Genomic DNA, 27,722 nt, shown 5'->3' with positions numbered 1-27,722 from the left:
CTACTTTTGGTATTCATAGAAGTTAGGATTTTGTCTTAAGTTTGTCTTAAGACAAACTTAAGACAAATTTAAGACAAAATCCTAACTTAAGCCTGTCTTAAGTCTGTCTTAAGACAAACTTAAGACAAAATCCTAACTTCTGTGAATACCAAAAGTAGTAAGTTTAGGATTTTGTCTTAAGTTAGTTCTGTGAATCGGGCCCATAGATACCTCCAAGACTTCCATTCCTAGACGCCTATGACTGGAGAGAAACACCTCTAGCTGTAAATATCTCCCCTCCACTCCAGGGTGATGGTAATTGCAGATATTGTGTGATAATATCACAAGGCAGATTTCATCCATAGATAAACTCCATGGTGAATGTCACACTTGAGGGTAACATTTTGAAAGGGTATAATCTTCCATTTCTATTGACGATGTTTTTTTTAGCAATACCTTCTCAGGGATCACAGCTGGTAGTGTTCCTGAAGAAGTTCCCAAGAAAACTTAGAGATGACGTTATAAAAACAAGAGGTCTGGCACGGGGAACTCTCACAGTAGACAGGGGACTTCCTTCTTTTACCATGGCCCCCAGTGGCCTGCAGTTCCTAGGAGACCTGGGGTCATGTGTCAGAGTCTGGGTCCCACTGATTCTGGGACTGCACCCAAGTCCACTCAAGAATATTGTTCTATCATCCGCACACAATAAGTGGCAATAAGCAAGCCTTCCAAACAACAAAAATGCAAAAAAAGGCATTGCTCTTTTTAATGACACGTTGCATGCACAGGACTCGCTGGAGACGTGCCCAGGATAGGTTAGCAATCTTTGACATAAACCAGTCAGTGGACTCTGCCTTGGACAGTTGTTGGCGTTAGAGCCCAGAAGATGTGTTCTCAGATGACAAGAAACCAATAGATGCAACAGTCTTTTTTGTTGGAGGAAAAGGATGGCCCAAACAGCGCACCGTATTGCTAATCTCTTTAAAAAGGATAGACTCAGTCAGCCAGTGCAAATCCTTTCGTTTTTGGCCCATGAGTCATTAACATAAAAAAATAGGCCACATATACTTGTAATCATATAAATACAAGTTAAAACAACTAAAGCTAAATACAGATAGTGGATGTACTCATATTGATAATGCATCTTACCGTTATCTATAATGACATAGAAGCTGCACCTTTTTACTAAAAAGCCCACATTTTCCTCGCCGTCAATTCTAGAAACATGTTTGAACCATGCACAGCTATAACCATGCAACATATGAATCAAACAAAGCAATCTGACTGAAGCACTCAGATGCTCACTGTTTCTCACCCAGTCTATTTTAGTCAGCAGATCTGAGAACTGCCATAAAAGGGCAATCTTTACAAGAGGTCCTCAGATTGTGAGCATGTGGTGGCAATCTCTGAATTATCTTTACTAAATCAAAAACAAATGTTCAAAGATGGCCACCATATTCATGCATATACGGCAGCCATCTTAATGCTTCACTGTTAATTTAGTGTTCTAAGTGGGCTGATGGCCATTTTGGAATGGGAACATCAAAAATAATGTATTCTCGGGATGCAATGCAAATTGTGGCAAGGAGAAAGAACAGTGACAATTTAGGGGTAGTGCATGAGGAACAAACGAGTAGCAGTGTGCAGCTGCCTGGCTTCGCAATAATTTAGAAATAAAAGCAAACAAGTGCAGAACAGAAAGGTGGGGGAAAGAGGGAGAGCACAAAGAAAAACATGAATGATACGATAGCAGTGTGCAACTGCCAGGCCCTTGCAAAAAGTAAAAATTATACATGAGTGAAAAATAAATAAAGTGTGAAGGGGTAGAAGGGAGAGAGAGTGAAGAAAGCAATGGACTCTCCTGCAGAGCTGAAAACAAAATAAAAATGTAATCCTCTCACATCAGCTCTGAAAGACAGAGCTCATCCAAACACAGTGAGTCCAAAATGTTCCCTAGGTAGAATAAACACAAGCACAGAGACAAATGCCATTGAGTCAGATGCATGGAACTAAGAAAGACAAGAACAACTTTGAATCATAAGCAGCGGATGGACACAAAGCCCATTTTGTCTGTATTTGATGTAATAAGTCTTTGCCAACAGTCAGCTGAACCTCTCTGTGAGTGAGACCTAGAACTAAATTATTATTAATTAGTTAGAGGCTCGATTTCACCATCAAACTTCCGTCCAACAAAAATGACCCTGCTGTGACTTGATGGTTAGTATTGCTATTTCAGGTTTAAGGCATTTGCAAGAAGCATTGATGTCATTAGCTGAACGCCATGAAAGACTGTTGAGGCGGGTGTAAGGCAAAGTAAAATTGGACATCCACCCAGAGTACCAGACAGTGTTTACAAACACCCAAAGATGCCCTGTTAACTGAAGAATGAGGAGAGGCCTAAAAAATGTAACTTAGTCTGAGGTGGCATAAATCCTTACATTGGCCCCGGACTTTGGTTTTACAAACATAGGTCAGTGTGCAGCTATTCTGGGCTCAGAAACATCAATTCTCATAGAATCAATTTCTGGATCAAAAAGTGGTGAACCAGAATCAAAGATGATAAAATTGATCTCACACATGAGTCTGAGGTCTATTCTTGCTGGGCCCACATGTGTGTATCATCTCTTATTCCAGTATTAGACTAAGTAACTAACTAAGTACCGCAGTCAGACAAGATCACGGGATCTTCAGGCCAGGCTGCATGTGTTCATCTGCATAAGGCCCTTCCTTCAGAAGCTGTCAAAAAGCACATAGACATACACGACATGGAGACGAGAATAAATCGAAAGAATCCTTAAAACCCTTCTTTCCAACCATGTCTAAAGGAGCCATGTGGAAGAGCGGTGCTGTGAAATAGAACGCTGGTCCAAGCGCATTCGCTGGTGTGAGCATCTCACTGCCGGTAATGAACTTGGACATCTAACCGTAAAATCAGTTGAAAGAGCTGGAGATCATATTAAGTGACACAACATTTCATAAAATAATCAAGTATGGAGGGTAATCAATTTGTACAGGGCCCGCGCTCTAATGAGGCTGTAGTGCAGCCAATGCGTGGCCTCTATTTTTAGAGTCTTCATGCATTAAAAAAATTGAGAGATCACTAGCCGAGTCCCAGTTTCCCCGGCAACCATCTTGTCTGACTAAGAAAGACGAAAGAGCGTATTGATAATCTATAATGATGTTGGGAGAGAGCAGGTTATCAGAGATCGACAGCGGGGAAGATTTCAGAGACGCTGGGTCTCAATGCGAAAATAATGCCGACTTTGATCTCCAAAAAAGCTGTCATCAAAGGCAGTGTGTGCACTGAGTGTGCGCAATGGTTTATTTGTCGGGCGTCAGTTGCTATATATTCAACACAGTTGGCTGCTATTGGATATTGGGGGATGACATGATGATGCCTTTAGACATATAGTGAGAGAGAGAGAGAGAGCAGAGGGTGGGGTTTGGAAAGGATGAGGCAAAATATGTAGTAAATGCTTAATCTTTATGCAAGAGGGGTGGCAAGCAGCACATAAAAGTCCAACATATGTGCTCCAAACAGTTCTACAGTAACAAAAGGGGGCATGCAGTTTCTTGAGAAAAATGTATTGAATATGGAGGACAGGTCAGTTTTAGAACTGAAGTCATCAGATGGGGGGGGGGGCGTCCGATTGCTCAGGAGCAGGAGCCCTCACACACCCAGATGGGTGTCACGCTTCATCATATGTCATACTCCTCGCTGCAATGCCCGGCGATCACCCTCGAGGGGGATTCTACGCCAGAGATCTTTTGTTTTATGCCTTTGTGAAGTGTGGGTATACGTGTATGGGCTCTGAGTGTAGATTGGTGTGAGTGTAGGTGAGTTAAAATAGTCTAAAAGGTACCGTAGCAGTTTTATTATGTGTCCACTTGTCTAGATTAAAAAAATAATAATGGTGGCTGAAAACAGAAGTAATGGTCTGTGTCAGCTCATAAAATTGTGAATAAGTGGGTAGGCATGTTTCTTGCAGCTATTAGTTGTTATTGATCAAGGGCAATTCATCAGGATCTGGGGCTTCCTTACCTAAATAGTGATTGGAAATGTTTTAGTAATGTGAGTAAATAGTACCTAATCATTACATTAATTTAAAATGAAAAGAAATGTATATAATTATACCTTCAGTATTGGTAGGACAACAACCCAAATTGGGATGATGGTAAGAACCTCTTGGGTGGATGCAAAGGCCACACTAGTTTTTGCTGGCTGGAACTACAATGTGTAGTGACACAAAGTACATTAAGTAACCTACCCCATATCTGCCACCTCTAGCTGAAGGTATCATTATATACACTTCTTCTCGGGCACGTCAACTCCGACCTGACGAGGAGCATGCCCTATTATGAAGCATGACACCCATCTGGGTGTGTGAGGACTCTTGCTCCTGAGAAAGCAGATGCCCCCATCTGATTCCTCAGTTCTAAAACCGACTTGTCCTCTCTATTCAATACATTTTTCTCAAGGAACTCCATACCCCCTTTTGTTACTTTGTAAAGTCTTTATCACCATTGAATTTGATGGTGACAATGACAGGTGTGGAGGCACACAACAAAGGTGCATGCAACAAAAGATAAGATGCGTGTTGATGCGTGTTGTGCCACACTACAAGCAAGCACTACCTTTATAAGCAGCTGAAGTGATGTCACCAATACCAAGCAAGTGGTTTTGGACATCATAAACAGGAAAGCATATAGAGGTACATTGGAGCAGGGATTCTCAAGGTACGACCCAAGGGGTCACATGCAGCCCTCCTGACCTTTACATGCGGATCCCCTGATCAACAGCAGAACTGGGCCGCTGTTCACTCGATTTAGCACCAACAATAAACATTTTTTAAATAAATTTAATAAGGCCTCTTCAAAATTCAAAGTATTTCTGTAACATGCAGAACCATTTCACCTAAGTATATCAGATTACAGTACATTTTGTTGTATTTTTTTAAAGTGACAGTTTTAAAATATGAAATTAAAAACATTAATTCCCCCCCCACACTGACAACAATGCCTATAATGAACTACGAGACATGTCAGTTGTTATGTAAGTGCACAATATCAGGGTGCCCTAGGTACCTATTACACATGAACAACATTCTAGTTTATTAAATCAAACACAGGAGAAGGTTTTGTGCAGTACACATCCCGAACCAATGCATTTTGAGGTCCTTTATATGTGATAATGAAGAAAAAGGACGGAAAGTGAAATAAATGAGCTTCCTAAGATCACACATTTTGGTGAAGTGGGGACGCTGAGATTAATCCCAGGTTTTCTGGTTTCACATTGTGCTATTCAGCCACTAGATGTATATGCTTTGTTTCCCTCATGCTCACCTTACCACCCTCTCCCCCACTGGATCATCACCAAGTTGGCATCAATGTGCACGCAGAACTGCCTTAGATGCTTCCAGGTGCACATTCAAGCGAGGTCAAAACTGTCAAATAGGTCCTTTGAAAAGGCCTAGAGTTGGGCAAGTACCTGTAGAACTCAACGGGGTAAGACCAATTTCCATTGTAAATCCCCATCCCTGAGGGGACATCCCGTAAACCTAGGATAAGTTTCCATCCTGGAATTATCCATGAGCACAGGAAATTCTGGATGCAAAACTGCAGCACAGGTATTACCTGATGGCCAAAGCGGCTGATAATTTTAAGGGTTGTGCGGCTACTTAAGGGCATACGGAAACAGCATAAAGGTTCACATGGAGAATTTCAGTGCTGTGTGGTACTTGCACATGACATAGGGTCCATTCTTTGCTTGTGGAGTAAATTAGTCTATGACTCATGGGTTAAATTGAACTTCCCATGGAGCAAGATTACTCTCTCTTTTTATCCTGGGCTATTTTCCGGTATTGTTATTTATGAGTTCCTAAAGCAGATAACTATCCAAACAGTATCCTAGTGCTAGCACAACAACAGCAAATAGTTACAATCCTACTGAGAGAATAATCACTTTTTAAGCTGCTTTCTAAAGCTGTCAACTTGGTCTGGCATCATATATGAAAAGGAAGAAAGTCCCACTAGGTCACCTGAAAGGCAAAGTAAAAACCACCATTGGGTGCTTTTTTACTCTTGGGAATCCTGAGGAAATGAGCTTAGATGAATTCAAAGTCTTGTTAGGGAGAAGCAAGTAAACATTTATTTGATAAATGCAGAACCTGAACTGTGTCACCCTATAAAACAAATAGAATTTCTCCCCAGGAAGCCCATGGAACAAACTCAGTTGACTGGGGTTATGAACCTGGAGTGGGATATTGAGTAGCAAATAAGTATCACAGTTTTGCACCATCTGAAGCCGATGACTTAGCTGGATAGGTAGACCCAGAAATAAAGCTTTGGTATATCCAGCCGGGAACACACCAGTTCTTGAATGATGTGAAAATCAGCCGAAGTACGGAGGAAAGGAATGACATTCTCAGGATCTTGAGATGATGAAAGCAATAAGATGACACATAGATTTGTGGTGTCATCAATTGTTGCAATTGTTAAAGAACAATCATCATTGAATTAAAAGCCACCAAACTGCATCTTGAAACTTATTGCATTTTTGATTTTCATTTGTACCATTTTCCTGGTATTATCTTTATAAATTTGTATACATTTACCCTTATGATTGGTTGTACAGTTATTCCTATATGGACCACATTTATAGGACTTACAGCTTTACTTGTTGTATGAGGCATTTGGAAAACAACTATCACTATCATAATTGCTGTTTTTATTGTGATGTTATTGTCCCATAAATGTTTATCCAAACAGTAAAACAGAATTAATGCTGGTCTATTTAAATGATTTTGTATGAATAAAAAGATTTTTTTAATGGATAATTGTAGTACACTGAGTCTTCTCCTATCGTGAACGAATAATGGTCTTGTATACTTAACAGACAAATAGTTGCCTAGGGAATATTTCTTTAACAATTCTATTTTCCCTGCCCTCAGAAGAGATGTTAGTAGCAGGGGGTCCTTATATTCATATTATGTCATCCTTGGTTGCTGCCAGATTTCTAACATCAAAGACTAGGGAGGGGCATTTGCCGCGTTCACAGGCTACCAGCTGTCCGTCCAAAGTGAAGGGAAGCCACCAAGAATAAGCGCCTCAGTTTTACTACAGTCAGCTAGAAGAAATCAAGTTGGCCACGAATTTCAACCCTGATACAAAAATTTGACAGCACAAATCTCCATTACTGTCAATTATCAGTGCAATTTGTGCATTATCTACATAGCAGACACATGATAGCTGGGGGTCCCTGATTGGCTCTACAGGAGGGGTCACAAATAGAATTGAAAAAGTTGGACTCTAAGACAACCCCGGAGGAACACCACAGTCTAAAGTCATGGTGGATGATCTGAAAGGTGGCATGGTTTCTGTTTGGCTCCTTCCCTTAGGGAAAGAGCTTAACCAGTGCAGAGCAGTCCATCTAATTCCAATATCATAATCCTTTTTACAGCAAAAGGTGACAGACTGTACCAAAGGAAGTAGAGATCAAGGATCATTTGTAGTTCAGTTTGGCCAGCAACTAGAGCAACTCCCTTGCCAGTATGGATTATTTTCTTAAATTCTCAAATTCTGTACATTTATATTGCATTTTAAATGCGGTAGTGAAAACACTTTTAGAGCTCAAAGCTATGGTCAGTTTAAGTGACATTACCTGTGCTCTGCTGTTCAACAACGCAGATATACACACAAAAATATCAGAAGCAAGTGCTTAACTCACTGTGCTATCTTGCTTTCTCTGATATTTATTGAAACGGGCGGATGGGCTTGAGGTGGACAATATTTGATATTTCTTATTGTAGGATTTAAACAATGAAATTTGTTGGTAATTGACCAATCGCTTTTATGTGCTCTGTTAACATTTGTTGCTGTCTATTGCGCTAGGTAGAGATATTGAAACAGCCTTTTTGTAGGTGTTTTAAAGAATTCTATAAATTGAAAACTTGAAATTGATAATTTAATTCTGTCCAGCCCACAATAATGCATATTGCGACTCTTTCTCCGCTGTTTCAGAAACATATGCATTGGTTACTTGACGTGTGACCTCTTTCTAATACCTCCTTTTCACCCTATGCAGATGGAACGCCAAAAATAATCTCAGCTTTCAGTGAGAAAATGGTCCTGCCCAGTGAGCCCATCTCCCTCATGTGCAACGTGAAGGGGACCCCTCTTCCCACAATTACCTGGACCCTGGACGACGACCCCATCATCAAAAATGGCAACCACCGCATCAGCCAGATCATCACCTCTGAGGGCAATGTGGTCAGCTACCTGAACATCACCAACACGCAAGTCCGCGATGGTGGGGTCTACCGCTGCACTGCAAACAACTCAGCCGGTGTCGTCCAGTACCAGGCTCGAATAAACGTAAGAGGTGCTTGTCAAATCAACTCCTCAAAAAACACACATAGCTCATTCTTGTGGCGTTGCTGCATGCCTGCGTTGAGTTGAGTCTTGCGATGCTGTTAGATATTTCTCTTGGTTGCCCCTTTCCTCAGTCTGAGTTTGTTGTTCGAGTTCTGTGGTCTGTGGTGACGCTGTTGTTGGTCATTGTTCCTACTCTGCACATGTGCCTAAATGATGCGTATGGATTTCCTTGTTTGTTGCTATGCATGAAACTGTCCCCTCCTCTTTGTGACTTTCTAATGGTGGTAGGAGTGGCTTGTGTGCTCAGATTGTTAACTTGCTTCTTGCCATGCAGCATACTAACCATCTTCATTTTGTGTACAGTGCCATGAAATGACTAGATCACTGTTCTTTTATTTATGTGTCATAGATGCCTTAGACCTCCTTTCTTCCCCACACCCGCTTGTTGTTCAATTTTCTTTAAAGAAAATCCCACCAGATCAGTGGAAGCAATAGACCATACATTTCACTTTACTGCAGGGCATGAAGGTTTTTTTGTGTTTTTTCTTTAATTCCAATCTTGGAGTTGTAGTCACAGTTACCAATCACCCACTCTAAGTCCAATATCCAGCCAATATATGCTAAGAATATTAAAGACAAACGGGTATCCACTTCTATAAGAAACTTTGGAAGCCACTAATATAACAAGCTTGCTTGTAAACAACACCACCTCTGTGAGATGTATCATGATGCTATTGATACATAACATATTTAAAAGGGTATGGTATACAATTAATTGACCTAGGAAGTTTAATAGGCCAGGTGGACTTTACGGGATTCAAATATTGGGCCGTGTCCATAGTCTCATATGCAACCTCTGCAGTAGATGCATTTATCCACAGGGCCACCATAGCCAGCTTGTGTAAAGTTAAGTTGGAAAGATTTTCCATTTTGCCAGATTTTTTAAAAAAACCTGTCATATGTATTGTGGTTTTCAGCTGCAAATTTTAACTGGGAAGAGGAACTTCATTAACTAATTAGGTGATTAATAACAAGTTATTCACCTAGTATGGCACTTCACAGTTACAGTATATGTGAGCACTTTCTCATCCTTATCTCTTCCTACTTTTTCTCCCAGTGGGGCTATGCCTGCCCTTCCAGCTCCTTACACGCCCATGCGCAGAACACACAAGTGCTTCACTCTCGGCCCACCTGACAACTCCATCTTAGTGAAAAAAAGAGATGGTATGATCTTCTACCAAACATCCACAAACATGCAAAAACTGGTCAGCAGCCATCTTAAGGCACTTTGAGGCTTGTAAAGGAGGAATCTAAGAACAAAATCCCATAGGATGTCACAAATGTCACAATTAAGAAAGGAGACTTATGAATCAGTGCATTTCCACATAGGCACAGAATGGGTAAAACCCTATGATACATCAAATGTTCCTGTGCATATGTGCTTCCTTGCCTTGGACGTTCACAAAGAAAGTTAAACATAACTAAAAACAGTCATATGCAGTGGCCATTTTGTAACTGAGTGGATTCTCGGATCTATGCCAACTGCCTCTTCAATTTGTAGCTTGGAATTATGAAAAGACGTTACATAAAACAAAATTAGAAATTGAACACTTAGGGTCCGATTCCGAACGCATTCGGAAGGCCTCCAGATGGGCTCTGGAATGAGTAAATGTTTCTGACTGAATCGTCCCCCATTCCGGACGACCAAGTACGATGCAAAGAACTCGCCTGCACCGACCAAATCGTATCCGAACCCGATCCTGTCAGTCCGACTCGTTCGCAGCTGATTCGTGCTGCACAATGGAGCTAGCTTCCGAACGAGTAACTACGATGCACGATTCGGACAGCCCTATCGACTCAGTTTTGCCTGTGACGAAGCAGCTGTTGGAATCGACTTCCGGGGCCGTGGCTGAACCCCCTTCACCCGGGGCCATCTGAATTGGTCACCGGGGGGTACCCATGGGTCCCCCCTTTCCATGCATGCACAGTGTGGCGGGCACTATGGGGGGCCTGCCACAGGGTGCAGGCTTTTCCCCACCCACACTTTTTTGCAATGGGAGTCTGTGTACGCCGGCGGTACACAGGCTCCCATTCAGTTCAATGGGAGTCTGAGCGAACCGAGTCTGTCGCTATACGGACACAGTGGAATCGTTCGCTTCGGCTCCCAGAGCACGAGTCGTTCATAAAGCTCTCCAGATCTGAATCATATGGAGGGAGGGCTTTCCGAACAAGATCAGAATCGGGCCCTTGGATGGCGGCCGTTCCAAAATGAGCAGAAAAAAGCTCATTAATAAATAGACTTCCAGAGGAGGCCTTGTAGAGAGGTTCTACCCCATACATCGACTTGCAGAAACAATGGTAGCCATGTCTAGACCAGGCACAACAAACAACCAAAAATGAATGCATGGACCAGAGAAAAGTAATACTTTCCACTTACATTAATTCAGGTAAAAAGTAAAAACCATACCTCAATAGGCGTTTGCTTTATCCACCAGGGTGCTTAACCTAGCACAATTTCATGGAAGTAACAACCTACAAGACAAAAGGCATTCTCTAGATATCAACTGTCTTACATCTTTTCAGCTAAACATCTAAGAACAAAAGAGTCCACAAATAGAACCTGCAATTGTTTATTTTGTTCAACTACGATGTGCATCATCCATATTGAACAAGGTTCGAGCACCTTGTTTTCTATTTTCCAAGTCGCACAGCTGCTCTTCTATTCTTAAGTCAGTGCCAACCAGGAATGAGAAAGAGGCCCCATTTATCATCTACCTTGACAGTGCAATCCTAGCACCTAGTCAAGCAATCCGGGCATTCAAGTCAAGGATTGTATACAGAATGTAGGATCTCAAGGACAAATTGAATGCCCTCGAAGTAACATTGGCATGCACTGAATTAAAGCAGGGATCTTCTGCACGTGTAGGTCATACTTGAAGAACATGGAAAGAGACAAGGACAAACCAGTTGTTGGTATTTCAGATGGATACAGTTCTATACAAATGAAGGAAATGAAGTCCAACTTTTTAAAAACAAATTCCCAGCACTCTTGTGTTTCTGTTTTGCCCTAATATCATCTCTTTTATAGGAGAATCATATCTCTGCCTGGATCATGTTCGGTCCTATTACATGATAAACTGGCCACAGATGATTATTCCAAAGAGAAGCAATAAAGATTTATAAATCAAGACATGTAACACATCCTGTATCCTCTCACCATATAACTCAATCTTCTCTTTAGGCTTAATACAGCCCTCCCAAAGAACAGCATTTCCATTTCAGTTCCATTTATTGCAACTTAATAAGGTGATATTGTTTATCAGCATGACTTATCACAAAACATTCTTGCAAAATCTACGCAATCAATATACACAGACAATCTCCACAATGGCATGTTTAGACAGAAATGCCTATCTAAGGATTCCAAATAAGATGTACATTTCTCTCTTTCAGCACAATATAGGAGAAAATTATATTTACACTGGTGGATGTAACAATTAGTCTACCAAAATTTGCACAAATGTATGCATCATAACTATGATAAAAAAATCTGCACAGACACTTTCCTCATGCTTTGCCATTATTTGGACTCTACCATACATACACGTGAATTAGAATTATCTCTAATATAACAGCAGCCCATGTTCAGCATGGACGATAAATGTAGCCCATAGGTAACACAAAAATTGACCAAATTAGGAACAAAGTCATTACATCTGTGGGCTTTTGAAATCCAGCATGGTCCAATAGAGTAATGTGCCCCACCTCCTGTATGTTAATTGTGGAATGTATGAAGACCATTTAATGCAGTTACATATTTGTTCTGTGTTAAGTTAATTTAATCAATTGATGATTTAATCATTAAATATTGTAAGCTGAACAAAATTTAAATACTCAGCAGTCGGGGAGCATGCCATGAGACCGAAGTATGCACGAAGAACTGAATGAGGCAAAGCATCATTTCATTTGCAGGTGTACCCTTAAATTATTTTCAAGAGTTTCCTTGTGCCTTCTCTAGGACCAGCAAGCATCCGTACGATGAAAAACCTGACAGCAATAGCGGGGCGGGACACTTACATTCACTGCCGCGTGATTGGCTATCCCTATTACTCCATAAAATGGTACAAGAACTCTAACCTCCTTCCTTTCAATCACCGCCAAGTGGCATTTGAGAACAATGGAACCTTAAAGCTGTCGGATGTGCAGAAAGACATAGACGAGGGCGAATACACCTGCAACGTCCTGGTTCAGCCGCAGCTGTCCACCAGCCAGAGTGTGCACGTCACTGTGAAAGGTAAGGAGAAGCCACAAAATACTATTACTATAAAGTTGAAAAAAGTTCAGTGTGCAAAATTGCAAACCTACTGGGAAGGTTTTGTGAAGGTGCCAGAGTTCGCAACTTGACAAAGTCAGAGTCAAAAAATCCCAAAGAGCTAAATCATTTTGCTAAAAAAATCTTTGGCAAAACATTTCTTACATCAAAATTTAATTTGCAGAGAATTTGCCTGCACATAGGTAGGTATTTTGTTTCAGAGTTTTTCTTCTGTAAAAAATGACTTTTTGTTTTTAAAAAAAGAAAGCTGCCAGGTTTGTGAAGTGCAGCAAATTTCACACACCCCTACATGCCACAACGCCTGTGAGAAACAGGAAGGAGTGTATCAGCAGGCTGAGAGCAATGCATTCCAGGAGTTAAATTGCACTATACTTTACAAAGAAATTGGCTGACGTAAATATTGTGTCCTAAATACGTGCTCCAAAAATATTATTACTTTAGGTGTTGTCTTTCTATTATGAACTCCAACTGGCCGATATTTTTTAAACTAGTTTTAGGGATACAATCTTCTTGTCAAATGAGATTAAGGGCCATATATATCAAGCAAAATTGCGATCGCAAACGCCGAAATTCTGCGAATTTCAGAGTTTGCGATCACAATTTTGCTGAATGGTATGTATGAATGCAAATTTGATTGCAAAATAGGGAATCGCAAAATTTCCGATTCCTTATTTTGCAATTGCATTTAAGGAATCGCAATTTTGTAAGAAGCACCAAAAAAGTGCAATTTGGCCTTAAGGAATCGCAAACTACCACCAAATTCAAGTTGGTGGTAATTTGCGATTTCTTTGAAGAATGCACATTTTTGCATTTTTCAAAGTGCAATGTGCAGCACATACATGCCCTTAGGGCATGTATGTGTGCCACATGTGCATCCATGCTTATTTCAGGGGTGCAACAGGTTGTCCTTTTGACACCCTTACACCCTTGAAATTGCATTCTCAATTTGCGATTCTCTAATTGCTAATCGCAAATTGAGAATGTCTTCCCATTCATTCTTATGGGCCTATAGACCCATAGGAATGAATTGCGAATATGAGATTCGCAATTAAGTATATGTAGGATTCGCAACATTTATTGCAAATACTACATACATAGCATTTTGCGATTCTCAATTAGCAAAAGAGGATTTTGATACAAAGGAACTTAGTCCACAATATTCTGGTACCAAACCATGAAGAAGGTAATGAAAATGTGTTTATTGGCTTTGAAGAGGTATAAAGAGGAGAAGTTGGCCACCCTCTCTGGCTAAACCTGATCTAGCCATACCAAAGAGGAAGGGGAGAAAGGTCTATTAGCCAGAGATGACCCAGGAAGGCAGGATCCTTTCCACATTGCTGGGTATCTACATAGTCGATTCATGTGACATGGGGTAAAAGAAGACTGTGGATAGTAATGCAATGCCAGAGTGCCAGGGTGTCAAAAAGTATCCTTTCAAGTATCTCACTGTGGTCAGTAATTACGGGTTAGTTGGAAAGAAATCCAGTGTGTGATAGGGATATCTGAAACCATCACCCTCTTCTTGTCTCAATATTCAACACCTCCTCTGGGTATCTTGAAAGCATTGATTTTCCTGGGTTTCACTGTAGTTTGTGATTTGCAGGAGTATGTGGAAGGGAAGGCCCTCCATTTTCAGGAGTGTCCCTACTGCATGGGTATCTGTAATATTATCCCAGGGTTGAGCTTTTGGGTGCTGTTTGGAAGTCACATGTGTACCGTGAATGTGGAACAGGGTCCAAAAACAAACACAAGGGGTTTGTGGCTGTCTTTTACAAACGCCTTGTGTGTATCGCACCCCTAGACACATAGCAGTGGCTGGGTTTGGGACAGGAAAGGAACTCTGTTTGGCCTATATTATTCCCCAATACCAAACAACACGGTGATAGATGGATTCCTTAGCACTGTTTGAACAGTCCAACATGAACTACTTGGCCAGGTACCATGCCCCAGAGGGGAATACAAGTGACCCCAGATCATTTTCAGCCTACCTAGGCATCATCAGTAAAGTATAGCTTGAGTCTTGTGGCACAGTGAGCATGGGATACACATCTGGGCATACCATTCACATTTAGAGCATCAACTGCAAAACAATAAGGTGGAGCATTGGATTGCTGAAATTAATTTCAGCCATGGCAATCACTTGCAGTCCACATTACTGTTCATCATTTTTTCCTCACTATGCCACTATAGAAAAAAACTTGCCATATTGCTCAAATAGAAACAGTCCATACAAAAACTGTTAGGCCAGGTCCTCTACAAATGGGAACAATAGCAACCCCAGACTGGTTTCGATCTACTTGGGCCCTGTCAGTGAGGTGTAGCTTGAGCCTTGCGGCAGAGTTATGTTATGTTATGTTATGTTATGTTATGTTATGTTATGTTATGTTATGTTATGTTAAAAGGGGTTTTATAGAGCGCTCAGCTACTCAATTAGAGTGTCCCGGCGCTATCAGACCTTATAGGCATAGAGCAAGAGAGTTAGATGAAGTTATTGTCCAAACAGCCATGTTTTAAGATCTTTCCTAAAGGCAAGGAGGTTGTCACTCTTCCGCAGAGACAAAGGCAGAGCGTCCCAAAGTTGGGGAGCCCAACGTTTGAAGGAGCGACCCCCAATGCAGGCTCGCCTAGTTGCCTGAACATTGGCCAGAGCCAGCGATGTGGAACGTAATGATCTTACAGGGAGATAAAAGCGTAGTCTTTTCCTGATATAGTGGGCACCGGTACAGTGGAGGGCCTTGAATGCTGTGGTTAGAGTTTTAAAGGTGATCGTTTACGTACAGGCAGCCAGTGGAGAGATTTAAGAAGAGCTGCGGTGCTGGATCTCCGGCTGAGACCGCAAATCGCTCGAGCAGCGGAGTTTTTCACCGTTTGGAGTCGTGAAAGAAGATATTCAGGAAGGCCTATTAGCGTAGTCCAGGCGCAAACCAATCAAGGCATGGACCGTGGTCCGCCTGTGGACTAGGGACAAAAATGGAAGAAATTTCCTCAATATTTTTAAAAGACCAAAACACTGTCCCACTAGACCCAGAATCTGTAGTTTGAAAGTAAGACCATTGTCCACCTTCACACCCAGATTCTTTGCCACAGAAGTGGCAGCGGAGGGAGAAAACATGGCCGCCGGCCACCAGGACTTCCAGCCGGGGTCAGGAGGGCAACCAAAAAAGAGCACCTCCGATTTGTCCGAGTTGCACTTAAGATGATTCAGTTGGAACCAAGCAAAACCGGCTCCAAAACAACTCTTGATACTCTCTCCGTTATAGTCGGTATTCTTTTCACAAGTGAAAAGAAGCTGTGTGTCGTTGGTGTACGAAACAATCTGGGCGCCGTAGCCCTCCGCCAGTACCCCCAAAGGGGCCATGTAAATATTAAATAGAGTGGGCCTCAAGATCGACCCCTGAGGAACTCCCACCTCGAGTGGTGGCACTAAGGCGGAGTGCGAAGGGGCCCAGATTGTTTGTTGGCAATCCGATAGAAATGACTCAAACCAACTAAAAGCCGTACCCCTAAAACCGATCTCATAGAGTCTTGCAAGGAGACGGTTATGGGGGACGGTACCGAACGCCGCCGACAGATCCAACATCACCAGCATCGCTTTTCCTCCATCATCCAAAACCTCCTTAATGGCTTCCGTCACTTCCAACAGTGCTGTTTCTGTGCTCATGTTTGCACGGAACCCGGACTCGGTATGATGTAGGATGTCATGAGTTTCTAAGAAATTAGAGAGGGAGAAATGAACATGCTTCTCTATGACCTTAGCGAATGGCGGGAGAAGGGAAATAGGTCTGTAGTTGGCATGAATGGTGGGATCAAGATTAGGTTTTTTTAGGAGAGGAAGGATAAGGGCCTGCTTCCAGGACCGGGGAACCACTCCGGAGTCGAGGGATTGATTTAATACCGCATTAATTAACAGGTTAATAACTTGTGCTACCTTGGCGAGGAACTTGGCGGGACAGGGATCCAATGGAGAGCCCGATTTTGGTTTGGATAAAAGATCCACCGAGGCCAATGGGGAGAGGGCTGGAAAGTTCGAAAGTAAGGGCCGTTCAGAGGTGGAGGACGGAAAAAGGAGAGAAGCGTTGGGAGGCACCGCCAGATCTGACTGCAGAAAAGACGCCTGAATGCTTTTAATTTTTCTAGCAAAGAAATCTGCAAGTTGAGCAACCCACGGTTCAGAGTGGGAGCACTTGGGTGTAATAGAAGAAGGCGATGTAAATGCCTTCACTATCGCAAAGATTTCCTTACTGGTATTGGTTTAGAAAAGGGGGTGGTGATGAACAGAGTGTCTGAATTGAGCAGACCACTCTTACCCAGTCCAAAGATCAGGGCTTGATCCATCACCGTTATTTATCTCACTGCCCCATCCCAGCTCAGAATCTGGCTATATGCAAATCAGTCTGTCCCTGGCCCAGTGCATCATGGGAACAGGGCAGACTAAACTACCAAGCCAATTCTTTACCAGAAAGGAGACAAGCTACCGGGGACCGGTTTCTGGCATTTCAGCCTCTTCGGCCCGGCTTGCTTGAATCCTGATGGAGCAGTGAGAAAGGGACTCATGTCTGAGTATACCCTGCCACACCTATAGTGGCCAAAATCGATTTAGAAAAGGGGGTGGTGATGAACAGAGTGTCTGAATTGAGCAGACCACTCTTACCCAGTCCAAAGATCAGGGCTTGATCCATCACCGTTATTTATCTCACTGCCCCATCCCAGCTCAGAATCTGGCTATATGCAAATCAGTCTGTCCCTGGCCCAGTGCATCATGGGAACAGGGCAGACTAAACTACCAAGCCAATTCTTTACCAGAAAGGAGACAAGCTACCGGGGACCGGTTTCTGGCATTTCAGCCTCTTCGGCCCGGCTTGCTTGAATCCTGATGGAGCAGTGAGAAAGGGACTCATGTCTGAGTATACCCTGCCACACCTATAGTGGCCAAAATCGATTTAGAAAAGGGGGTGGTGATGAACAGAGTGTCTGAATTGAGCAGACCACTCTTACCCAGTCCAAAGATCAGGGCTTGATCCATCACCGTTATTTATCTCACTGCCCCATCCCAGCTCAGAATCTGGCTATATGCAAATCAGTCTGTCCCTGGCCCAGTGCATCATGGGAACAGGGCAGACTAAACTACCAAGCCAATTCTTTACCAGAAAGGAGACAAGCTACCGGGGACCGGTTTCTGGCATTTCAGCCTCTTCGGCCCGGCTTGCTTGAATCCTGATGGAGCAGTGAGAAAGGGACTCATGTCTGAGTATACCCTGCCACACCTATAGTGGCCAAAATCGATTTAGAAAAGGGGGTGGTGATGAACAGAGTGTCTGAATTGAGCAGACCACTCTTACCCAGTCCAAAGATCAGGGCTTGATCCATCACCGTTATTTATCTCACTGCCCCATCCCAGCTCAGAATCTGGCTATATGCAAATCAGTCTGTCCCTGGCCCAGTGCATCATGGGAACAGGGCAGACTAAACTACCAAGCCAATTCTTTACCAGAAAGGAGACAAGCTACCGGGGACCGGTTTCTGGCATTTCAGCCTCTTCGGCCCGGCTTGCTTGAATCCTGATGGAGCAGTGAGAAAGGGACTCATGTCTGAGTATACCCTGCCACACCTATAGTGGCCAAAATCGATTTAGAAAAGGGGGTGGTGATGAACAGAGTGTCTGAATTGAGCAGACCACTCTTACCCAGTCCAAAGATCAGGGCTTGATCCATCACCGTTATTTATCTCACTGCCCCATCCCAGCTCAGAATCTGGCTATATGCAAATCAGTCTGTCCCTGGCCCAGTGCATCATGGGAACAGGGCAGACTAAACTACCAAGCCAATTCTTTACCAGAAAGGAGACAAGCTACCGGGGACCGGTTTCTGGCATTTCAGCCTCTTCGGCCCGGCTTGCTTGAATCCTGATGGAGCAGTGAGAAAGGGACTCATGTCTGAGTATACCCTGCCACACCTATAGTGGCCAAAATCGATTTAGAAAAGGGGGTGGTGATGAACAGAGTGTCTGAATTGAGCAGACCACTCTTACCCAGTCCAAAGATCAGGGCTTGATCCATCACCGTTATTTATCTCACTGCCCCATCCCAGCTCAGAATCTGGCTATATGCAAATCAGTCTGTCCCTGGCCCAGTGCATCATGGGAACAGGGCAGACTAAACTACCAAGCCAATTCTTTACCAGAAAGGAGACAAGCTACCGGGGACCGGTTTCTGGCATTTCAGCCTCTTCGGCCCGGCTTGCTTGAATCCTGATGGAGCAGTGAGAAAGGGACTCATGTCTGAGTATACCCTGCCACACCTATAGTGGCCAAAATCGATTTAGAAAAGGGGGTGGTGATGAACAGAGTGTCTGAATTGAGCAGACCACTCTTACCCAGTCCAAAGATCAGGGCTTGATCCATCACCGTTATTTATCTCACTGCCCCATCCCAGCTCAGAATCTGGCTATATGCAAATCAGTCTGTCCCTGGCCCAGTGCATCATGGGAACAGGGCAGACTAAACTACCAAGCCAATTCTTTACCAGAAAGGAGACAAGCTACCGGGGACCGGTTTCTGGCATTTCAGCCTCTTCGGCCCGGCTTGCTTGAATCCTGATGGAGCAGTGAGAAAGTTTAAGCATTGCATTGCCATCAGGATTCAAGCAAGCCGGGCCGAAGAGGCTGAAATGCCAGAAACCGGTCCCCGGTAGCTTGTTTCCTTCCCAGTGTAAGAATTGGCTTTTGTAGTTTGGTTTGCCCTGTTCCCATCATGCACTGGGACAGGAACAGACTAATTTGCATACAGCCAGGTTCTGAAACTGGGATGGTGCAGTGAGCTAAAAAACGGTGTGGGATCTAGCCCTGATCTCTTGACTGGGTGAGAGTATTCTGTTTAATTCAGAGACTCTGTCCCTCACCACCCCTTGTTGTAAATATTTTTGTCCACCCTAAGCGTGGAAGGGTATACTCAGATGTGAGTCCCTTGCTCATTGCACCATCAGGATTCAAGCAAGCCGGGCCGAAGAGGCTGAAATGCCAGAAACCGGTCCCCGGTAGCTTGTTTCCTTCCCAGTGTAAGAATTGGCTTTTGTAGTTTGGTTTGCCCTGTTCCCATCATGCACTGGGACAGGAACAGACTAATTTGCATACAGCCAGGTTCTGAAACTGGGATGGTGCAGTGAGCTAAAAAACGGTGTGGGATCTAGCCCTGATCTCTTGACTGGGTGAGAGTATTCTGTTTAATTCAGAGACTCTGTCCCTCACCACCCCTTGTTGTAAATATTTTTGTCCACCCTAAGCGTGGAAGGGTATACTCAGATGTGAGTCCCTTGCTCATTGCACCATCAGGATTCAAGCAAGCCGGGCCGAAGAGGCTGAAATGCCAGAAACCGGTCCCCGGTAGCTTGTTTCCTTCCCAGTGTAAGAATTGGCTTTTGTAGTTTGGTTTGCCCTGTTCCCATCATGCACTGGGACAGGAACAGACTAATTTGCATACAGCCAGGTTCTGAAACTGGGATGGTGCAGTGAGCTAAAAAACGGTGTGGGATCTAGCCCTGATCTCTTGACTGGGTGAGAGTATTCTGTTTAATTCAGAGACTCTGTCCCTCACCACCCCTTGTTGTAAATATTTTTGTCCACCCTAAGCGTGGAAGGGTATACTCAGATGTGAGTCCCTTGCTCATTGCACCATCAGGATTCAAGCAAGCCGGGCCGAAGAGGCTGAAATGCCAGAAACCGGTCCCCGGTAGCTTGTTTCCTTCCCAGTGTAAGAATTGGCTTTTGTAGTTTGGTTTGCCCTGTTCCCATCATGCACTGGGACAGGAACAGACTAATTTGCATACAGCCAGGTTCTGAAACTGGGATGGTGCAGTGAGCTAAAAAACGGTGTGGGATCTAGCCCTGATCTCTTGACTGGGTGAGAGTATTCTGTTTAATTCAGAGACTCTGTCCCTCACCACCCCTTGTTGTAAATATTTTTGTCCACCCTAAGCGTGGAAGGGTATACTCAGATGTGAGTCCCTTGCTCATTGCACCATCAGGATTCAAGCAAGCCGGGCCGAAGAGGCTGAAATGCCAGAAACCGGTCCCCGGTAGCTTGTTTCCTTCCCAGTGTAAGAATTGGCTTTTGTAGTTTGGTTTGCCCTGTTCCCATCATGCACTGGGACAGGAACAGACTAATTTGCATACAGCCAGGTTCTGAAACTGGGATGGTGCAGTGAGCTAAAAAACGGTGTGGGATCTAGCCCTGATCTCTTGACTGGGTGAGAGTATTCTGTTTAATTCAGAGACTCTGTCCCTCACCACCCCTTGTTGTAAATATTTTTGTCCACCCTAAGCGTGGAAGGGTATACTCAGATGTGAGTCCCTTGCTCATTGCACCATCAGGATTCAAGCAAGCCGGGCCGAAGAGGCTGAAATGCCAGAAACCGGTCCCCGGTAGCTTGTTTCCTTCCCAGTGTAAGAATTGGCTTTTGTAGTTTGGTTTGCCCTGTTCCCATCATGCACTGGGACAGGAACAGACTAATTTGCATACAGCCAGGTTCTGAAACTGGGATGGTGCAGTGAGCTAAAAAACGGTGTGGGATCTAGCCCTGATCTCTTGACTGGGTGAGAGTATTCTGTTTAATTCAGAGACTCTGTCCCTCACCACCCCTTGTTGTAAATATTTTTGTCCACCCTAAGCGTGGAAGGGTATACTCAGATGTGAGTCCCTTGCTCATTGCACCATCAGGATTCAAGCAAGCCGGGCCGAAGAGGCTGAAATGCCAGAAACCGGTCCCCGGTAGCTTGTTTCCTTCCCAGTGTAAGAATTGGCTTTTGTAGTTTGGTTTGCCCTGTTCCCATCATGCACTGGGACAGGAACAGACTAATTTGCATACAGCCAGGTTCTGAAACTGGGATGGTGCAGTGAGCTAAAAAACGGTGTGGGATCTAGCCCTGATCTCTTGACTGGGTGAGAGTATTCTGTTTAATTCAGAGACTCTGTCCCTCACCACCCCTTGTTGTAAATATTTTTGTCCACCCTAAGCGTGGAAGGGTATACTCAGATGTGAGTCCCTTGCTCATTGCACCATCAGGATTCAAGCAAGCCGGGCCGAAGAGGCTGAAATGCCAGAAACCGGTCCCCGGTAGCTTGTTTCCTTCCCAGTGTAAGAATTGGCTTTTGTAGTTTGGTTTGCCCTGTTCCCATCATGCACTGGGACAGGAACAGACTAATTTGCATACAGCCAGGTTCTGAAACTGGGATGGTGCAGTGAGCTAAAAAACGGTGTGGGATCTAGCCCTGATCTCTTGACTGGGTGAGAGTATTCTGTTTAATTCAGAGACTCTGTCCCTCACCACCCCTTGTTGTAAATATTTTTGTCCACCCTAAGCGTGGAAGGGTATACTCAGATGTGAGTCCCTTGCTCATTGCACCATCAGGATTCAAGCAAGCCGGGCCGAAGAGGCTGAAATGCCAGAAACCGGTCCCCGGTAGCTTGTTTCCTTCCCAGTGTAAGAATTGGCTTTTGTAGTTTGGTTTGCCCTGTTCCCATCATGCACTGGGACAGGAACAGACTAATTTGCATACAGCCAGGTTCTGAAACTGGGATGGTGCAGTGAGCTAAAAAACGGTGTGGGATCTAGCCCTGATCTCTTGACTGGGTGAGAGTATTCTGTTTAATTCAGAGACTCTGTCCCTCACCACCCCTTGTTGTAAATATTTTTGTCCACCCTAAGCGTGGAAGGGTATACTCAGATGTGAGTCCCTTGCTCATTGCACCATCAGGATTCAAGCAAGCCGGGCCGAAGAGGCTGAAATGCCAGAAACCGGTCCCCGGTAGCTTGTTTCCTTCCCAGTGTAAGAATTGGCTTTTGTAGTTTGGTTTGCCCTGTTCCCATCATGCACTGGGACAGGAACAGACTAATTTGCATACAGCCAGGTTCTGAAACTGGGATGGTGCAGTGAGCTAAAAAACGGTGTGGGATCTAGCCCTGATCTCTTGACTGGGTGAGAGTATTCTGTTTAATTCAGAGACTCTGTCCCTCACCACCCCTTGTTGTAAATATTTTTGTCCACCCTAAGCGTGGAAGGGTATACTCAGATGTGAGTCCCTTGCTCATTGCACCATCAGGATTCAAGCAAGCCGGGCCGAAGAGGCTGAAATGCCAGAAACCGGTCCCCGGTAGCTTGTTTCCTTCCCAGTGTAAGAATTGGCTTTTGTAGTTTGGTTTGCCCTGTTCCCATCATGCACTGGGACAGGAACAGACTAATTTGCATACAGCCAGGTTCTGAAACTGGGATGGTGCAGTGAGCTAAAAAACGGTGTGGGATCTAGCCCTGATCTCTTGACTGGGTGAGAGTATTCTGTTTAATTCAGAGACTCTGTCCCTCACCACCCCTTGTTGTAAATACTTACTGGTATTGGTGGCAACTTCGATTCTCCTGGCTAAATAAGACTTTTTTTCAGAAATGATGTCTTTCTGGTAGATCTTCGTACGCTCTCTATAGACCTCCTTCAATAGCCCATCATAGCTATGATGCCAGGCCCTCTCAGCCTTCTTACAAAGCCTGTGACTCTCATTGAGTGCAGGCGTAAACCAGGGTGCGGATGCACGAGTGGTGTTTTTACGAGCAACCTGGGGAGGTGCCAGTTCATGCAGGTGCTGCGCGAGCCACGACTGAAAGAAATCTAGGTCGGCCTCTAAATCGCCAGTGAGCATACAGGGTTTAGCTGTCAGAGACTGCGCAAGAATGTCGGAAGACACGCGATGGAAGGCGCGCGTGGCCGGAGACTGACGACTAAGGCCACTAGTAGTTGACCTGTCTACTCGTACAATCTCAAAATTGACCAGAAAGTGGTCCGACAAGAGCACTGGTACAGGAGGGGCAGTTACAACAATGGGAGTAGTGGAGAAAATTTGATCCAATATGTGGCCTTAATTATGGGTGGGGGTAGCAAGATAAGGATTCAGGCCCAATGGGTTGGTAGTGTCCAGGATCTTAATAGTGTCCACTGCATCGGCCGCGTCCATATGGATGTTAAAATCACCCAAAAGCAGGCAATGCTTAAACTTCATACATAAGGATGAGATAGCGGTGTGAAGCTCTTCATGGAATAAACCAATCGGACCAGTGGGCCTATAGACCAGCAGTCCAGCACAGGATTGATGAAGTGACAGTGACAAACAGAAGCCCAGGGCCTCCACCCCGTGGATATCTTCAGTAGGGACTATAGAACCGGAAAATCGTTTGTCCACCACCATAGCAACCCCTCCACCCTTTCCATTTACCCGATCCTTTCTTAACATGACATAGTCCCCAGGGAGAGCATTGGCAACATCAGGACCCGAACACTCACCGAGCCAAGTCTCGGTTAGGAAGAGACATGCAGGCTTGGATTCAGATAATAGATTAAAAAGATCTAAAGCATGTTTACTAAGTGACCGGGTGTTTAGAAGAAAACAGGAGACATTGTTAAGCAGATTCCCAGTGCCCGAAACCTGATTATGATGGATCTTCACCTTAGATGATACCTTCCTAATAGATCCGTTACCCGAAGTCCACCCACAACTGGAGCAGCAATTGTTCCCCTTAGAGCAGTTGGGAAAGATTGAGCAACATTTTCTGATGGTGCCCCTTAAAGTAGGGAGCTGTGATGACGTGTATTTACACACCTTACCCGACAAGTGGTAGGATGGAGCACCCGCCCGTCCGCCCCAGCCTCCTCCGGGACGCTGACGGGCGCAGACGGGCTTTCCTTAGGCGCTCCTTCGGCACATGGGCGATGCGTCCGCTGCTCGCGTCCGCTGCGCGGAGCCATATCCGTCTAGATTTATAGAGTCACAAGCGAGAGGCAGCAAGCCTAGTCCGCCGACCAGCGAGCCTGCCTCCCACAAGATGGCCGCCGAAGTTGCAGTGAGCACAGAACCCTTGCCTGGGCATACCCATTCACACTCAAAGTGTCAACTGCAACAAACAAGGTGGTGGATGGATTCAATTAATCTCAGGCACTGGCAATCATCTGGGGCCACATTCTAATCCATCATGTTTTACCCACTGTGACACTTTCAACAGAGACCTGACATATTTTTCACAGACAATTTGCTTGGTCAAAGGCTTAATGTGGTGAGCACAAGGCTCTCACTATAGAATCTTTGCTGCTTCCAAGAACACATATGCTTGAATTAGACTCCTAGGCAGGCACTTATCCTGACAGACTTTGCAAACAGGTGTAAGCAACATGTGCAGAAGGGATGAGCCTCTTTCTTCCATGTTCCAATCAAATTCTGAAGGGCACTTCAAGGCTGGGTTTCCAAAAGGGAAAAATCATGCTATTGCTATGTGACCATAAATCAAGTGCTACACATTTCAATTGCCCTTCAGAGGGCTGTGATAATGCCAAAATTCCCTCAATGTACTTTGTGTTCCAAAATTACAGAGGTCACTATTAGTGCACCAATGCCTCTCTCCACCTCCCAACCCTAACCACTAGTTACTAGTTAGCCCAGCTCCATGTCAAATCCATTCCAGCAGCGCGTGCCAGCAGTAGCTAATGGAGTCTTGCGGGCAGTGGCATTGCTCTGTTGGCATAATACCTCCTTGTGAGAGAGAACCAAGTTTGGAGTGGCACAGACAGTCCCAATGGTCCCATGCCATCTACCCTTCCCTCTTCTTGACTATTGTACATGTTCACTTAGAAGGGTGGAGTGAAGATCTCTTGCAAGAAGACTTTCAATATGAGTAGAGTCTAATTGACTTTCCAAGCAGACATTTTAAATAAATGGATCACAAAATAGCCCTTGTCTCATAAACAACAAAACGAATGACATCACCACAAATAGTTTATTGGAATTTTTTCAGAAGGCTTGGCTCTGCAGCACAGCAGTGCAGCAGTCTGCTGACTGATAGGGCCATAGTGCAGGGGTGATGTATTCTTTAAATTCCATAAGCTTTTGGGATCTTTCTTCTCATCTTCCTCTGCTTGACCTACATTTGAGATATCTCATCGATCTATTCACACTTATTTTCACAAGGTAGTCTAGTATAGTTTTATTTTGCATGGAGGTCTGCCATAATTGTATAAAAACATATATCTAATTATCTTATTAAAGTCTATTTGTGTCATTACAGTACCTGCTGCAAGAGGCAGCAGCATAGCCTAGTATAGAAAGTGAGTTCCTGCTGAGTGCTCTGACTACCACTTAAGCAGTTAAAGGACAGTCTTACTTTTCAGCCTTTCCAAGAAAATTCAGTGTTAACAGATATGAAGACCTCTATTGTAGAGTTTTTATTTACTACCTACACTGCTGAAGTTTAGGACAGAGGATTTGAATTTATGCACACCTTACCACCCATCCTAAACTATAATGCAGGTTTTAAGAGTGACACAGAGCAACCTATGTTTGCAACATTTTACAAGCTGCATATTCTTGTGTCTATAGGCCTACCCATTACATCCCATGGAACCTGGAATAAGGTGGAGAGGACATCTGTCACAACTGTCACGTTTGTAACAACCCATCTGCCAAATTATAAACAAAGCTCTGTGTTCATAATTCAGAGGTCACATTTATTTTGACATCTCCAACATGCAGATCAAGAAATGAAAGATCTACTAATAGGTTATAGTTTGCATCTTACTGGCATGGCCATGTAAAATAAGAAATAAATGTTCCCTGTCATATGCTAAAAGCATTCTGGACTTTGGAGTACTGTGACCGCATGAATGAAATTGGTCTCTTTCCTATTGTCTCTCTTTGGTCAAAAAACTCCTTGTTGACCTGCATTTCCAATACAATGTGTATTTGGGGGTAAATTAATTCCATATATAACCACGAGTCCAGATCATATCTGCTCAGCGATGGATTGAAATGAGTCAAATTGTTGGAAGAGTGGAGTTTGTATTTTGGTCCTGCAATGTTCCACAATAAGAGATTTAATGAAGACTGGTTCTCTTTGTTTCTATTGTTGTCAAGTCATTCCCTTTGTGGAACCATCCGGGGCCCGCCATATTCACCCTGAGTTGTTCTTTGTGTTTTTAATTCTGCCTTGATGCCTCTCGAGTCACCTCTTGCGCTTTGTTGACCTGGGGTGGATTTATACTTATAGGATCCATTCATTTTGGCCACTGCTTGTTTGAGGGCCATGGAAGAGTGTGCAGAGCTAACAATGACTCTCTCTCAAGGTTATCTCAAGAGCATCATCTGTGATGCACTAATACCCTTGTAAAGCTCTAACAAAGATATAAACTAGAAACACAACTTGATTGACTGATATGATTGCAAGGTAGTTTGTAACGTGCAAAATAATATCATGAGATGCTAGGATCATATAGTTAACCCTTCATTGTTAACAGCTGTTATAAGAGCATAGACACAGAGCAGTGCCTGTGTCCCACAGTCACTCTTACCTATTCACTTACCCCCATAGTGCCAACGTACATTTTGTGGTGCTCTATGGGTTCTTGGGTCCACCTACTAGACCAAACTAATTGACTTCCCCTATACTCTGGTGCACCATTCTAAAAATGTTTTAGGAAGTGGTATAATAGAGCCTGATGATACCATGAAGGAATATAATATATTTCTTGTTTTCTTCTTCATTTACAGTTCCACCATTTATTCAGCCTTTTGAGTCTCAGCGGTTTTCAATTGGGCAGCGTGTCTTCATCCCATGTGTGGTGGTCTCAGGGGATCTGCCAATCACCATCACCTGGCAGAAGGATGGCAGGCCTATCCCGGCAAGCCTAGGGGTTACGATAGACAACATTGACTTCACCAGCTCCTTACGGATCTCAAACCTTTCGCTGATGCACAACGGCAACTACACCTGCATCGCCAGGAATGACGCTGCGGCGGTCGAGCACCAAAGTCAGTTAATTGTGAGAGGTAAGTTAATGTACAAAGTTTTGAAGACAATAGACAACATAAAAAACAGTGCAACGAATGTGACTACAGCATAACAGAAGCCAATGATCAAGCACATGTTCAATTTCAAGGTCTATATTTTTAAAATGTTTAAATTGTTTTTGCCAAATTTTATAAAAAGTTGTATTGTGTTCATAATTTAAAAGAGT

The 27,722-nt window shown here is 43.9% G+C and overlaps 1 protein-coding gene across 1 annotated transcript in view; it reads left to right on the top strand.

Moving 5' to 3' along the window:
* The window catches only part of DSCAM (DS cell adhesion molecule), a 985,823-nt gene that overhangs the window by 524,195 nt on the left and 433,906 nt on the right, over positions 1 to 27,722 (top strand). Inside the window, exons 7-9 of the mRNA XM_086935432.1 lie at positions 8,063 to 8,359; positions 12,371 to 12,646; positions 27,256 to 27,534. Of these exons, the coding sequence (XP_086791558.1) occupies positions 8,063 to 8,359; positions 12,371 to 12,646; positions 27,256 to 27,534 (852 nt within the window). The remainder of the gene's footprint in view (positions 1 to 8,062; positions 8,360 to 12,370; positions 12,647 to 27,255; positions 27,535 to 27,722) is intronic.

This window comes from Lissotriton vulgaris, chromosome 8, assembly GCF_964263255.1.
Source record: "Lissotriton vulgaris chromosome 8, aLisVul1.2, whole genome shotgun sequence".
NCBI classification, from domain to species: domain Eukaryota; kingdom Metazoa; phylum Chordata; class Amphibia; order Caudata; family Salamandridae; genus Lissotriton; species Lissotriton vulgaris.
This window is presented reverse-complemented; position numbering and strand designations above follow the sequence as displayed.